Source organism: Emys orbicularis, chromosome 1 (assembly GCF_028017835.1).
Source record: "Emys orbicularis isolate rEmyOrb1 chromosome 1, rEmyOrb1.hap1, whole genome shotgun sequence".
NCBI lineage: Eukaryota > Metazoa > Chordata > Testudines > Emydidae > Emys > Emys orbicularis.
The window spans coordinates 365592405-365609048 of NC_088683.1; the positions used below are offsets into that span (position 1 = coordinate 365592405).

Consider the following 16644-nt stretch of genomic DNA (forward strand, 5'->3'; position numbering starts at 1 on the left):
ACTTGCAAATCCACTTCCTGCAAACTCTCATCCTGGCTGAATAACCGCTGCTGGGGTTACTATATACTAGAGTGTGAGAGCTCAGGGAATGTATATTTTCTATACTGATCCCAATGCCTGTTACCACTCCAGATACAGGCTGCAGACTGACAGAACAGAACCTGAGGAAACCCAGTCAGCTATTAACCAAGGGAGAGAGGAGCTAATAGACTTTTGTTTCCTGACAAGTGATTGAATGAGGGGTAAGACACTGCGATCTTTTCAGTTTTTGAAGAAATCCCAGTGACAGAAGCTACATTTTAAGTCCCACTGTAACCTGAGAAATCATCTCTGAACAAATATCAGAGAGGAAAGACTGAGTTGACATGTGTGTGCTAAAGTGCAGATGTGTAAATATTATGCGAAAACTTGTAATTGTAATACGAATTTTACACATCAAACTTTCATGACATGCAGGTATATTGAAAGCCATCAGCAGAGTTATTAGAATCTCTACAGGAAGGAGCAGTGGTAACTTTACTGCTTCATGGCTTTTGCTTTAGAAAGTATTTTAGAAATACTCCATATACTATTTTGAAAGGTTTTATGCTATGAACTCCTTGCTGAGTGAATCATAGAATCATAGAAGATTAGGGTTGGGAGACTTCAGGTCTAGTCCAACCCCCGGCTCAAAACAGGACCAACCCCAACTAAATCATCCCAGCCAGGACTTTGTCAAACCAGGCCTTAAAAACCTCTATGGATGGAGATTCCACCACCTCCTCAGGTAACCCATTCCAGTGCTTCACCATCCTCCTAGTGAAATAGTGATTCCTAATATCCAACCTAGACCTCCCCCACTGCAACTTGAGACCATTGCTCCTTGTTCTGTCATCTACCACCACTGAGAACAGCCGACCTCCATCCTCTTTGGAACTCCACTTCAGGTAGTTGTTGAAGGCTGCTTTCAAATCCCCCCTCACTTTTCTCTTCTGCAGACTAAACAAGCCCAGTTCCCACAGCCTCTCCTCGTAAGTCATGTGTCCTAGCCTCTGATCATTTTCGTTGCCCTGCTCTGGACTCTCTCCAATTTGTCCACATCACTTCTTTAGTGGGGGGCCCAAAACTGGACCCAATACTCCAGATGTAGTCTCACCAATGCCAAATAGAAGGGAATAATCACTTCCTTCAATCTGCTAGCAATGCTCCTACTAATGCAGCCCAATATACTGTTAGCTTTCTTGGCAACAAGGGCACACTGCTGACTCATATCCAGCTTCTCATCCACTGTAATCCCCAGGTCCTTTTCTGCAGAACTACTGCTTAGCCAATCGGTCCCCAGCCTGTAGTGGTGCATGGAATTCTTCCATCCTAAGTGCAGGACTCTGCACTTGTCCTTGTTGAACCTCATCAGATTTCCTTTGGCCCAATCCTCCAATTTGTCTGGGTCACTCTGGACCCTATCCCTACCCTCCAGTGTATCTACCTCTCCCGCGAAGCTTAGTGTCATCTGTGAGCTTGCTGAAGGTGCAATCCATCCCATCATCCAGATCATTAATAAAGATTTTGAATAGTTGTATGATACTGTCTCCTGGTATCTAACAAGAAGCTGTTTCTAATCATGGTCATGAACACAATACCTCTGCAATACCCGTGCAAGACTTTCCAAAAAGTCCTGAGAAAAAGACCGCTGGTGTGTGTTTCAGCAAAGAGTAAGGCAGAGGTGCAGGAAAGGGGAGTGTAATATGGTTGTATGTAATTATCACCTCACATGAGAATGGCTGAAGTAACTTGCACACTGAAGAGGATATTAGTGCAAACCTACTGTTTGCACTATTTTGGCATTTGTGATGCCAACTCTTTCTCCACCCAGATGAAGTAACTGTCTGTGTCAACTTGTATCTTTGCAGATAGCTACAGACCCTTTCACGGGGAGAGGGAGCAGTACATCTAAGGATGAAGAGCAACCTGTAGGATGATCAGACTTTCTGGATTCAGTCAATGTTGGCCAGGCAACGTACATCAGCTTCTCCTGGAGGGATTCTTGGGGGACAGAGTGTATCACCAGGAACATTTGTTGAGGGAAAATGAATAGAGCCTGGTTCTTATCAAATTTACACATGTAAATCTGGAGTGACGCAGTTGAAGTCAATGTTAGTGAATTCAGAATGTGGACTTGGGAATTTTTCCCATGTGCTGCAAAGAGGCAGTGGCATAATTTGGACTCTCAGGAATGGAGAAAATAATTATAAATATATAAAATGAGGCAATGAAACACATTTATAAATATCTTCAAAGCAGCGCAGATAAATATCATGACCGTTTTCACCATCCACTTGCCATGTGTTTGTACACATGTCATGATACAATGGGCCACACTCAGAAGGGGAGGGCCAGAAAGGGTGTCTGTGGGAAGGTCACAATTGTAAAATCACACAGTGTTCAAGTAGGCTGCAGAACTCCCAGCCACAGGATATGAATGGAGCAAAGAGCTTAGCAGGATTCAAAGCGGGACTGGATGTATATATGGGTAACCAGACAATCCAAATACACAAGTGAGGGCTGTTAGCATGTGGAACTGGCCAGTGGATACTGGGTTAGATGGGCTACAGCTCTGATGCAGTCTGGCAATGCCTATCTTGATATTGCTGGTGTAAATCCAAGACTTTGTTTTTGCTGATTTTTCATTAGCTCCTGGGAGTCTCCAGATTGGTACTGAGAGTGGAAAGATGTCTCTTTAAATAACATCTAGTTTCCTGTTCTTTTTCCTTTCAGGAAGGAAACTTCAAAACTCCTTGGATCTGCAGAGTACATAATGTCATCTGTCAATGACACTAAATTCAAATCCGCAGTGTTCCTTCTCACTGGGATACCTAGGCAGGAAGACGTCCAAAATCTCTGGATCTCTCTCCCCTTGTGCTTAATGTATGTTATTTCAATATTAGGAAATTCAGTCATTCTGTTCATTATAAAAACAGATCCAAGCCTCCATGAGCCCATGTACATTTTCCTTTCCATGTTGGGCATCACAGACCTTGGATTATTGATAGCCACAATACCCACCATACTGGGCATATTCTTATTTAACTCTAGGGAGATCAGCTTCGATGCCTGTTTTGCCCAGTTGTTCTTTATCCAGTCACTTCAATGCATTGAATCCTCTGTGCTCTTGTTGATGGCCTTTGACCGCTTCATCGCAATCCGTGATCCGCTGAGATATGTCTCAATCTTAACCCTGCCAAGAATAGGCAAGTTGGGACTGGTGTGTGTTCTAAGAGGGGTGGTCGTAATACTCCCATTCCCCCTTCTCCTGAAGAGGTTCCAATACTGTCGAGCCAATGTCCTCTCCCATGCTTACTGCCTGCACATGGAGGTCATGACAATGGCATGTGCGGACATCACAGTCAACAACATCTATGGCTTGTTTACTACAGTCCTAACGGTGGGGTTGGACTGGCTGCTCATCTTTCTCTCTTATGTGATGATTCTCAAAACAGTGCTGAGCATTGCTTCCTACAAGGAGTTCCTCAGGGCCCTGAACACCTGCGTCGCCCACCTCTGCGCCGTCCTGCTCTTCTATACGCCAGAGTTCAGCCTGACTTTGATACACAGATTCGGGAAGGGCTCTTCTCCCTTGCTTCAGATTGTCCTGGGCTACGTCTACCTTCTGGTTCCTCCTCTGATTAACCCAATCGTGTACAGCGTGAAAAGCAAACACCTTCGTTCGAGGATAATCAGGGTGTTGGTGAAGTGAAGGGTCAGTTTATCACCCGGCCCCAGTGCTGATAGCATATGAAACAGAAACACAGGACCTGGCGACTGATTCCATCCTGGACCCTTATATCTGTGATGACATGAGCTACTGATCTCCACTCTGTACAGACAGGTTCAGATGGGGTCTAAGTCCTGAAGCAAAGGTATAGGGGTTGTTTCCACCCTGTGTTGAGGGAGGACAGTGCACTGGGGGAAGGAGACCAAGGGAGGCAGCAGCATTTATAGAGTGACTGTGCTCATGGAGAGCCAGGGGATGGGTAGGATGTTGGCCCAGAAATAGTCATATTGCTGGCTGCTCCACCCTCAGAAATCCTGACAATACTCTCAATAAAGAGAAGGGACGTGGATGTTGTTTCCCATTACACCTGTCTTGTCACTGTCCCGTCTCTGGTTAAACATCCTTGGGCCATGAGAACAGCTGCAGAGCTGTTTTGCGGTCACTGTCCTGGCCCTTCCTGAGCGCTCTGGGTGCTGTGTGATCCATGGGGCTGCGCCAGCTGGGGACAGGGGCTATTCAAGGGGCATGGACACCCACCCTCCCCCCACACCCTCAGCCAGGTGCTTGTGACTGAGTCATGTCAGAGACATGATTATTGCAGGAGCCGCAAGAGAAGCCATTCAGGCAGCCCCCCAACTACCACCGTTGGTGGCTCTGCACACAGCACACCTGATGAGCCTACTCCACACAGAAGCTGAGCAGAGCTGGCTGAGTGAGTCATAGTCTGACACACAGGAGTCCTGGCAAGAGACTCAGGCCCATATTTCCCTCCCCTCCATTTCTGCTGCCCCAGGAATGCAAAGGGGTAGAACAGAGTCACAGCTATCTCCTGTCCCCGTCCAGCCCATTCAGTGCAGGGTGACCACCTTCTCAAAAGGAATTAGCAGGACAGATGCAGGAGCCCTGCCCCCTCCATGGTCTCACCCCTGGCTCTCTTCTTCCCCCTGAACTCCCACCTCCTGCTCCTTCTCTTCCCCCAAGCCCCACCCAGTGACCAGGCCGGATGTCAGAGCCAGGACATGGTAAAAGAAGCCCAGGGAGCAGGTGCCGCTCTGGGGAACTCCAGACCCTCCACCTACCCCATTCAGAGGACCCAGCCTATGGGAAAAGAGGAGCAGGGTGGGGCCTCATAACGCAGTGGGTCTAAGGACCTCAGCCCCCCAAAAGTGAAAAGGGTGGCTCTTCCCATGAGCAGGTGTGGATCAGCACCACAGGGAATTCAGGACAAATGCTGTTCAGTGTCTTTCAGCCCACACTGGGACTTGAACTCTCCTGCTCAATTCAGGTGGATGGTCCATCCTAATTCAGTGGCAATTAGAGGTGGTGTGTTGGGGACTGTCCTCTTTATAGGTAGGCGAGATTAGAGGGGTCAGTCAACCGCTGATCCAGGGTGTGGCCCTTTAAGATTCCAGTGACTTTTGCAGATGACAAAAGCTTTGTAGAGCCAGCTAGTGGGAGAGAGAAAAATGGTCATGGGGAATAGTTAGTTCTTTGGGAAATCCCAGGCTACTGTTTTTTAAGAGCCTTTTAGCGCAGGACATGGCTCCCTTCACTCCATGCGAAACAGGAGGAGCCTTAGGAGGGCAGGCGGGCTGCATCCTCTCTCGAATCATGGGCGACACCAGCAGGGGATGGACAGCTGCCCTGGCTCAGCCCAGGGGAAAGGGACTGAGATATCATGGGTACCAGCTGGGGAGAAGCCAGTGAAGTTTCAGCAAGCCTGAAACAAGACTGACCCCAGCAAGCAGGGTGGTGAGGGGCTCCAGAATAAAGGAGGAGGATGGAACCGGAGGGTCAGAAAGCCTGTGTTATGGACAAGACTGAATAAATGTGACCCCACAAAAGGGGCTCTTCTTTCAAGTATCCCAAGCTGAGAGCAAGTCATTGCAAGGACCTTAGAGGGAAGGGCAGGGTGCCTGCTATGCTACCTCAGGCCCCAAGGGGCACTCTGGGGTGGCCCCTGTCTACAGGGTCTTGGTCAGAGTGGGCTGTGCTCTTCCAAGCCATTACAATTGGGCATAGATCAGCCCAGCCCCGAGGCTGCTCTAAACTCCACTGAGGCAGTGGGAGAACAGACCAGTGAATCAAACCCCTGTAACAGGCTCCTGTCCCTCCCCGCTCTCTGCAGCTTAGGTGGGAGCTCTGCTGGCACAGCAGAGAACTGAGCCAGGCCTGTCACCGCTCAGATGGCTGGAAGGCTGGTCCTGTGGTCTGGCACTGCTCTGTGACTCCGGACAACAGGGTTTGATTCTCTTGCTGTGTGGGACTGTGGGGAAGCCATTGGCTGTCTCCGAGCCTCTGCACAGGTGGATAATAGCCCTGCCCTGCCTCACAGTGGTGGTTGGAGTATAAAGACATTCAAGGTGATCAGATACTCTGAGACCCTAAGATCAGGGTATGTCAGGGTCCCACAGAGCAACACCTCTGACATTTGTTTACAAAAGGCCTCTTACCACAGCCCCTGTGACAGCTGCTTCTGGGAAGCCCCGTGACTCCAGCACTGTGGTGTCTGTGGCAGATGTGGGGGTGCTCAGGAGTGACAGTGAGGGGTAGGTAGTGGATTTCTGAGGAGAGTGTTGGAGTGTCACAGTTATGCCGGGAGTTTCAGCAGTCACTGGACCTGTGTTTGTGAGCCCTTGAGGCTGAATGGGTCTAACTGACAAGCAATGGAGCAATGGCCACAGGGGCCTCATCTTAGACAGTCTCATTGAGAGAAAGCAGTCTGAGGGCAAAGGTCAGCTCCACACCTTGGCCCTGTAACATGGACACGGCTGAGCACTATGGTGACTGGGCCCAGGCTCACACAGGTTTCATTCAGCTCGGTTGGGTGTGCGGTGCCACCTGCTGTCATGTTGGGTGATAACAGGACTTGAAGAGGCTGACTGTGTCACCAACAAAGGTGTTTAAGATTGGGCAGCCCAACTGGAGGGTTAAGGGGCACAGCGGTTCCCAAAGCTCCCAGACTGCACCCCGGGGGTGACAACCTGTCACTTGTGTTACTCATCTTCCTGGTTTCATCAGTAATCTCCGTAAAGTGCAGCGAGATTACTGAAGAAGCTGAGTAGCACATAACGCCTCCTCATCTACCCTGGAACCTGCATGGCACATAATAATAAAAAGTTCCCTGTGCGAACCCTGCAACTGCTCGGCAGTGGCCACAGCTGCACCCGGGGAGGCTTAGCCTGTCCTGGCCTATTATATGCACCACCTCTGGTTCCTAACATTCTGTTCACTTTTTTGACTGACGCTGCACACTGAGCGGATGTTTTCAGAGAACTATCCACAATGACGCCAAGATCTCTTTTTTGAGCGGCAACAGCTAATTTGGCACCATCATTTTGTCTGTACAGTTGGGATTAGGTTTTTCCAATGTTCGTTTTTTTGCATTCATCAACACTGAATTTCATCTGCCATTTTGTTGCCCAATCTCCAAGTTATGTGAGATCCCACTGTAACTCTTCACAGTCTACTTTCCTATTAAATATGTTGAATAATTTGATCTCATCTGCAAATTTTGCCACCTCATTTCTTACCCCTTTTTCCAGTTCATTTATGAATATGTAGAACAGCACTGGCACCACTCCAGACCCCAGGATGACCCCCACAATTTACTTCTCTCCATTCTGAAAACTGACTATTTACTCCTACCCTTTTTTCCCTATCTTTTAACCGGTTACTTATCCAGGAGAGACCCTTCCTTCTTTTCCCATGACTGCTTACTTTTCTTAAGAGCCTTTGGTGAGGGACTTTGTCAAAGGTTTTCTAAAAATCCTAGTACACTATATCATCTAGATCACCCTTGCACACAGCTTTGTTAGTCCGCTCAAAGAATTCTAATAGATTGGTGAGGCATGATTTCCCTTTGCAAAAGACATGTTGATTGTTCCACAGCAAATGATGTTCATGTGAGTGTCTGATAATTCTGTTCTTTACTATAGTTTAAATCAATTTGCCTGGTACTAAAGTTAGGATTACTGGCCTATAATTGCCTGGATCACCTCTGTAGCCTTTTTTAAAAATCAGCAGGATATTATCTACCAGTCACCTGGTACAAAGCCTGACATATACCACAGTTAGTAGTTCTGAAATTTGATATTATAGTTCCTTTGGAACTATTGGGTGAATGTCATCTGATCCTGGTGACTTTTAATGTTTAGTTTATCAGTTTATACTAAAACCTCTGTGATGGGTTGTCCCCCCTGGGGTGCAGTCTGGAAGCCAGTGGAATTACTGAACCACCTATCCATTCAGCTCAGTTGGCCTCTGCACAGTGCTCTTCTGGTGACACAGCCAGCCGCTCCAGGCCTTGTTAGCATCCAATATGACAGTAGTTGGTGCTGAAATCCAGCTGAGCTACCTGAGTGCTTTACCTAGGTAACTTAAGGACAAAAGGAGACAACAGACAATTTCCCATCTCCCCAGCTTTGCACCCTTGCTAATGTATAAACCCAGAATTATGCCTTCTTGTACTGCACAGGGATCTGCAGAATGCATACTCATTAATATAGGTGGCTTTCCCCTCGATGTGGGAAAGATATACAAAAACTTTATTATAGAGCTGAGATTTTCCAAGACACTTCACACAAAACACACTGGTTATGATAAAACATAAAAACAGTTTATTAACTACAGAAAGATAGATTTTAAGTCATTATAAGTGTTAGCAAGCAGATCCAAGCAGATTATGTAGCAAATAAATAAAAATGCAAACTAAGCCTAAAATACCAGATAGACTGGATATGAATTAGCCATTTCTCACCCTGGCTGGTGATACAAGCAATCCACCAAGTTTTCATACACAGGCTAGAAATCCCTTTAGCCTGGGATCAGCACTTCCTCCTGTTCAGACTTTTTTCTTCAGTTGTTTCCAGGAGATCTTTTGTGTGGGGAGTGAGGGCAAGAGAGGATGTCACTCCCCACCTTGTATAGTTTTTCAATATGGTGAGAACCCTTTCTTTCAAGCCCAGATGGTGGAAAAATACAGGTACCAAAATGGAGTTCTGTGGCATATGGTCTGGTCCCATGACCTTGCATGCCCTGCTGAGTCATAGCAGCCATTACTCATAGGCTGGCTGAAACGACACAGGAAGGCTAGGCTCTTGCATGGTCCATAGTCTTTGTTGATGAGCCATCAGCACTGTCTATCTTCTTCATTGTTGTCCTCGAAAGGCTACTTGAGGGTGTTACCCAGAGTAAGCCCATTTAAAATACAGATTCATAGTTATTATTCATAAATTCAGGTACAAAAATGATACATGCGCACAAATAGGATAATCATAATCTGCTAATCAGAACTTTTCCAATGACACCTCTCAAGACATATCTTGTACCAGATGCATCATAATGATGTCATAATCATCTCATAATCATATCACTATGACGAATATGGGGTGCAGCATCACAACCTCCTCTACTGACACCTCGATGTGGGGAGTTCCTCAGATTTGTAACAGCTCAGGTGTAGGAATCTCCCTCTCATCCTCTGCACTGAAGACTAAGACAAAACAGTCATCTATCCTCTGCACAACAGCCTCATCTTTCTTCAGTGCTCCTTAAGATCTGCAATTTTGCAGTAGCCCCACTCATTGTTTGGCTGGCTTACTGCTTCTAATGTACATTAAGACATTGCTCTTAGTTTTTGTCTTTTTCTCATTGCTTTTCAGATCTCTTACACTAGGTACTCGGTATCGCTAAGCCCCTTCATTAAGTGTGAGTCACTTGATTTAGAAATAATGAGATTTAAATATACACTAATGTGGGGTTCATGTTCACTTGGCTTTGGTTTCTGAGCCATTGGGGTCACTTGCTTCAGGTTTTCTAGATTTTCTTCAGGTCACTTGTTTAATAAACTTTTTAAAGAAAACCAAAAGCTGAGAATCCGGCACAGTGTCGTCATTGCAGAAGTTGGGGATTCCAGAAAGACAGCAAATAGTGTGAGACTCCCAATAAAATCCAAAGAGGTGGCACTTCTGGCCATATCTTAAGTGGAACACCCAATAACAAAGGTACTGAGAGTTGGTTAATTGACATTTCTTCTCACACAGACATAACAGTGACAGGCTCACAGAGTCACTGGGTACCTGAGACACAGCTCAGAGGTAAGCAAGGCCAATCAGATTGTTGATATATAGGGTCGTGACCCAAGCCCAGCTCCAAATGTCTGCTGCTAACTCCCTATTGGACACAAAAAACCCTGATCCAGCTACCCCCAAACTTGGTGATGATGGAAATTTATGTGCAGGGAGTGAGGTCTATCTCCAGCACTCATTGCTCACGGAGCAGATGGGGGTCAGGATCAGACCGAGGGGCAGCCCAACAGGACTCAATTTGGCCAGGCAACACTCTAGAGGTCCTTCGCTCTCTGGAAGCACATCCTGATTCTCCCCACTACAGCCAAGCTGCAGGAGTGGCCTAGAACTCCAACATCAAAGGGTGCTGTGCTAATGGCAGACCTCATCATAAAGGGTTGTTGGGAAGAGTTCAGGTTCTCTACCCAGTACCTGAAGTCATTCTTATGAGAGCTGAAATCTCTCTGATGAACACAAGCTATGCACAGACATGTCATTGGGCTCAATACGGTTGTAACTGGGTGAAATCAAGCAGAGTGCCCCAAGGGTCGGTCCTGGGGCCGGTTTTGTTCAATATCTTCATTAATGATCTGGAGGATGGCGTGGACTGCACTCTCAGCAAGTTTGCAGATGACACTAAACTGGGAGGAGTGGTAGATATGCTGGAGGGTAGGGGTAGGATACAGAGGGACCTAGACAAATTAGAGGATTGGGCCAAAAGAAGCCTGATGAGGTTCAACAAGGACAAGTCCAGAGTCCTGCACTTAGGACGGAAGAATCCGATTCACTGTTACAGACTAGGGACCAAATGGCTAGGAAGCAGTTCTGCAGAAAAGGACCTAGGGGTTACAGTGGATGAGAAGCTGGATATGAGTCAGTAGTGTGCCCTTGTTGTCAAGAAGGCTAACGGCATTTTGAGCTGTATAAGTAGGGGCATTGCCAGCAGGTCGAGGGACGTGATCATTCCCCTCTATTCAACATTGGTGAGGCCTCATCTGCAGTACTGTGTCCAGTTTTGGGCCCCACACTACAAGAAGGATGTGGAAAAATTGGAAAGAGTCCAGTGGAGGGCAACACAAATGATTAGGGGGCTGGAGCACATGACTTTTGAGGAGAGGCTGAGGGAACTGGGATTGTTTAGTCTGCAGAAGAGAAGAATGAGGGGGGATTTGATAGCTGCTTTCAACTACCTGAAAGGGGGTTCCAAAGATGATGGATCTATACTGTTCTCAGTGGTACCTGATGACAGAACAAGGAGTAATGGTCTCAAGTTGCAGTGGGGGAGGTTTAGGTTGGATATTAGGAAAAACTTTTTCACTAGGAGGGCGGTCAAGCATTGGAATGGGTTACCTAGAGAGGTGGTGGAATCTCCTTCCTTAGAGGTTTTTAAGGTCAGGCTTGATAAAGCCCTGGCTGGGATGATTTAGTTGGGAATTGGTCCTGCTTTGAGCAGGGGGTTGGACTAGATGACCTCCTGAGGTCCCTTCCAACCCTGATATTCTATGATTCTATGAAATTCTGCAGGAGGTCAGACTAGATGATCTAATCGTTCCTTATGGCCTTAAATTCTATGAATCTATTAATCATTGTCTTGAGTGGATTGTTATCTTGGATACACCTTGAACAAGTTTCTCATCTGAATGCTGACAGCCACTCAATAAGGATAGATGCTGGCCAAGAAGAATTGGGATTGTCACAGTAAAACTGTGTATATGCTCTCTTTACCCTCGAAACCATGTCCTTTCCTGTCTTTGAGGGAATATCACAATTGTACCACTCTTCCAGCTGGGAACAACACCTCATCTATGCTAAACACTTATCACCAAACAAGTCCGACTGCACACCTCAATCTTTTACCTTCGGATGCTTCTGACCAGAGCTATACAGTCACCATCAGCCTCCTTAAAACTAGTAAGTTTATTAGCAAACAACACAAAGCATTAGAAGAAATGGTTTTAAAATATCAGGCAGTGGTCACATGTTTACACTCATCTATCTGGCGTATCACTGGACAGGCTTTGCTCAGGAGATAGAGGAAACAGAACTGGCCCAACTTATATTCTTTTCGGAAGCCAAGGAGCCATTGGGACCCAGCCTAGTTTCCCAGTGTCTCTGAGAGCATCTTCCCATCTGTGTGCCCCTTTCTTGTGGAAGCAGCCTTTGCTAAATGAAACCTGTGTGAGCCTGGGCCCAGTCACTGTAGTGCTCAGCCGTGTCCGTGTTACAGGGCCAAGGTGTGGAGCTGACCTTTGCCCTTTGACTGCTTTCTCTCAACGAGACTGTCTAAGATGAGGCCCCTGTGGTCATTGCTCCATTGTTTGTCAGTTAGACCCATTCAGCCTCAAGGGCTCACAAACACAGGTCCAGTGACTGCTGAAACTCCCGGCATAACTGTAACACTCCAACACTCCCCTCAGAAATCCACTACCTACCCCTCACTGTCACTCCTGAGCACCCCCACATCTGCCACAGACACCACAGTGCTGGGGTCATGGGGCTTCCCAGAAGCAGCTGTCACAGGGGCTGTGGTAAGAGGCCTTTTGTAGACAAATGTCAGAGGTGTTACTCTGTGGGACCCTGACATAGCCCTGATCCAAGGGTCTGAGAGTATCTGATCACCTTGAATGTATTTATCCTCCCACCACCACTGTGAGGCAGGGCAGGGCTATTATCCACCCGTGCAGAGGCTCAGATACAGCCAATGGCTTCCCCACAGTCACACACAGCAAGGGAATCAAACCCTGTTGTCCTGAGTCACAGAGCAGTGCCAGACCACAGGACCAGCCTTCCAGCCAACTGAGCGGTGACAGGCCTGGCTCAGTTCTCTGTTTTGCCAGCGGAGCTCCCACCTCAGCTGAAGAGAGCGGGAAGGGCCAGGAGCCTGTTACAGGGGTTTGATTCACTGGCCTGTTCTCCACCTGCTCAGTGGAGTTTAGAGCAGCCTGGGGGCTGGGCTGATCTGCGCCCGGTGGTAATGGCTTGGAAGAGCACAGCCCACACTGGCCAAGACCCTGTAGACAGGGGCCACCCCAGAGTGCCCCTTGGGGCCTGAGGTAGCATAGCAGGCACCCTGCCCTTCCCTCTAAGGTCCTTGCAATGACTTGCTCTCAGCTTGGGATACTTGAAAGAAGAGCCCCTTTTCTGGGGTCACATTAATTCAGTCTTGTCCATAACACAGGCTTTCTGACCCTCCGGTTCCATCCTCCTCCTTTATTCTGGAGCCCCTCACCACCCTGCTTGCTGGGGTCAGTCTTGTTTCAGGCTTGCTGAAACTTCACTGGCTTCTCCCCAGCTGGTACCCATGATATCTCAGTCCCTTTCCCCTGGGCTGAGCCAGGGCAGCTGTCCATCCCCTGCTGGTGTCGCCCATGATTCGAGAGAGGATGCAGCCCGCCTGCCCTCCTAAGGCTCCTCCTGTTTCGCATGGAGCGAAGGGAGCCATGTCCTGCCCTAAAAGGCTCTTAAAAAACAGTAGCCTGGGATTTCCCAAAGAACTAACTATTCCCCATGACCATTTTTCTCTCTCCCACTAGCTGGCTTTACAAAGCTTCTGTCATCTGCAAAAGTCACTGGAATCTTAAAGGGCCACACCCTGGATCAGCGGTTGACTGACCCCTCTAATCTCGCCTACCTATAAAGAGGACAGTCCTCAACACACTACCTCTAATTGCCACTGAATTAGGATGGACCATCCACCTGAATTGAGCAGGAGAGTTCAAGTCCCAGTGTGGGCTGAAAGACACTGAACAGCATTTGTCCTGAATTCCCTGTGGTGCCGATCCACACCTGCTCATGGAAAGAGCCACCCTTTTCACTTTTGGGGGGCTGAGGTCCTTAGCCCCACTGCACTATGAGGCCCCACCCTGCTCCTCTTTTCCCATAGGCTGGGTCCTCTGAATGGGGTAGGTGGAGGGTCTGGAGTTCCCCAGAGCGGCACCTGCTCCCTGGACTTCTTTTACCATGTCCTGGCTCTGATATCCGGCCTGGTCACTGGGTGGGGCTTGGGGGAAGAGAAGGAGCAGGAGGTGGGAGTTCAGGGGGAAGAAGAGAGCCAGGGGTGAGACCATGGAGGGGGCAGGGCTCCTGCATCTGTCCTGCTAATTCCTTTTGAGAAGGTGGTCACCCTGCACTGAATGGGCTGGACGGGGACAGGAGATAGCTGTGACTCTGTTCTACCCCTTTGCATTCCTGGGGCAGCAGAAATGGAGGGGAGGGAAATATGGGCCTGAGTCTCTTGCCAGGACTCCTGTGTGTCAGACTATGACTCACTCAGCCAGCTCTGCTCTGCATCTGTGTGGAGTAGGCTCATCAGGTGTGCTGTGTGCAGAGCCACCAACGGTGGTAGTTGGGGGGCTGCCTGAATGGCTTCTCTTGCGGCTCCTGCATTAATCATGTCTCTGACACGACTCAGTCACAAGCACCTGGCTGAGGGTGTGGGGGGAGGGTGGGTGTCAATGCCCCTTGAATAGCCCCTGTCCCCAGCTGGCGCAGCCCCATGGATCACACAGCACCCAGAGCGCTCAGGAAGGGCCAGGACAGTGACCGCAAAAGAGCTCTGCAGCTGTTTTCATGGCCCAAGGATGTTTAACCAGAGACGGGACAGTGACAAGACAGGTGTAATGGGAAACAACATCCACGTCCCTTCCCTTTATTGAGAGTATTGACAGCATTTCTGAGGGTGGAGCAGCCAGCAATATGGCTATTTATGGGCCAACATCCTACCCATCCCCTGGCTCTCCATGAACACAGTCACATTGTAAATGCTGCTGCCTGCCTTGGTCTCCTTCCCCCAGTGCACTGTCCTCCTTCAACAGTGGGTGGAAACAACCGCTATACCTTTTCTTCAGGCCTTAGACCCCATCTGAACCTGTCTGTACAGAGTGGAGATCAGTAGCTCATGTCATCACAGATATAAGGGTCCAGGATGGAATGAGTCGCCAGGTCCTGTGTTTCTGTTTCATATGCTATCATCACTGGGCCCGGGTGATAAACTGACCCTTCACTTCACCAACACCCTGATTATCCTCGAACGAAGGTGTTTGCTTTTCACGCTGTACACGATTGGGTTAATCAGAGGAGGAACCAGAAGGTAGACGTAGCCCAGGACGATCTGAAGCAAGGGAGAAGAGCCCTTCCCGAATCTGTGTATCAAAGTCAGGCTGAACTCTGGCGTATAGAAGAGCAGGACGGCGCAGAGGTGGGCGACGCAGGTGTTCAGGGCCCTGAGGAACTCCTTGTAGGAAGCGATGCTCAGCACTGTTTTGAGAATCATCACATAAGAGAGGAAGATGAGCAGCCAGTCCAACCCCACCGTTAGGACTGTAGTAAACAAGCCATAGATGTTGTTGACTGTGATGTCCGCACATGCCGTTGTCATGACCTCCTGTTGCAGGCAGTAAGCATGGGAGAGGACATTGGCTCGACAGTATTGGAACCTCTTCAGGAGAAGGGGGAATGGGAGTATTATGACCACCCCTCTTAGAACACACACCAGTCCCAACTTGCCTATTCTGGGCAGGGTTAAGATTGAGACATATCTCAGCGGATCACGGATTGCGATGAAGCGGTCAAAGGCCATCAACAAGAGCACGGAGGATTCAATGCATTGAAGTGACTGGATAAAGAACAACTGAGCAAAACAGGCATCGAAGCTGATCTTCCTAGAGTTAAGCAAGAATATGCCCAGTATAGTGGGTATGGTGGCTATCAATAATCCAAGGTCTGTGACGGCCAACATGGAAAGGAAAATGTACATGGGCTCATGGAGGCTTGGATCTGTTTTTATAATGAACAGAATGACTGAATTTCCTAATATTGAAATAACATACAATAAGCACAAGGGGAGAGAGATCCAGAGATTTTGGACGTCTTCCTGCCCAGGTATCCCAGTGAGAAGGAACACTGCGGATTTGAATTTAGTGTCATTGACAGATGACATAATGTACTCTGCAGATCCAGGGAGTTTTGAACTTTCCTTCCTGAAAGGAAAAAGAACAGGAAACTAGATGTTATTTAAAGAGACATCTTTCCACTCTCAGTACCAGTCTGGAGACTCCCAGGAGCTAATGAAAAATCAGCAAAAACAAAGTCTTGGATTTACACCAGCAATATCAAGATAGGCATTGCCAGACTGCATCAGAGCTGTAGCCCATCTAACCCAGTATCCACTGGCCAGTTCCACATGCTAACACCCCTCACTTGTGTAATTGGGTTGTCTGGTTACCCATATAAACATCCAGTCCCTCTTTGAATCCTGCTAGGCTCTTAGCCCCATTGATAGCTTGTGGCTGGGAGTTCTGCAGCCTACTTGAACACTGTGTGGGGAAATAGAACAGGGGGGCCTTCTTTTTGATAGACAGAGCTTTGAATCTGTGGGACCCGAAATAAACCCTCCAACAGAGATCTGTTATGCTGATAGCCTTTACACAGAGTAGGGCAGGCCTAAAGCCGGAGCAAGACTGAACAACACGATTCTCTGCCAAACTCGGTCAAGGGTCATGACCAGAGGAGGGGGAGGGGCGGCAAGGAGGGAAAGAATAAAAGAATTAAAAAAAAAGCCCCAGCAGCAGCACTAATGAAATATGTTCATGACTAATGAAATATAATAACCACTTGTGTGAAGCAATAGGTAACTTTAGCTAAATGCATCTTCTTAACTCATGCAGCTTCTCCTATGGGTGATCTGTGACCCACTCCGTGATTCCAGCTATCTGCAAAAATAGCCAATCATAGATCTTCTTTAAGCGTCCCATGGTAACCCCCCTTAACCCTTCACCGAACCCCCCCCCGGAAAATGTGTCTTGAGAAATGTACCCAAACTGGTGC

The 16644-nt window shown here is 48.1% G+C and overlaps 2 protein-coding genes across 2 annotated transcripts; one reads left to right on the forward strand and one right to left on the reverse strand.

Moving 5' to 3' along the window:
- The first annotated feature begins 2794 nt into the window (after positions 1-2794).
- Positions 2795-3733, forward strand: LOC135895656 (olfactory receptor 51G2-like). The gene has a single exon (XM_065423795.1). The coding sequence runs from the start codon at positions 2795-2797 to the stop codon at positions 3731-3733; it is 939 nt and encodes a 312-aa protein (XP_065279867.1).
- An 11085-nt stretch (positions 3734-14818) lies between these two features.
- On the reverse strand, positions 14819-15757 carry LOC135895683 (olfactory receptor 51G2-like). The gene has a single exon (XM_065423830.1). The coding sequence runs from the start codon at positions 15755-15757 to the stop codon at positions 14819-14821; it is 939 nt and encodes a 312-aa protein (XP_065279902.1).
- Positions 15758-16644: the final 887 nt, after the last annotated feature.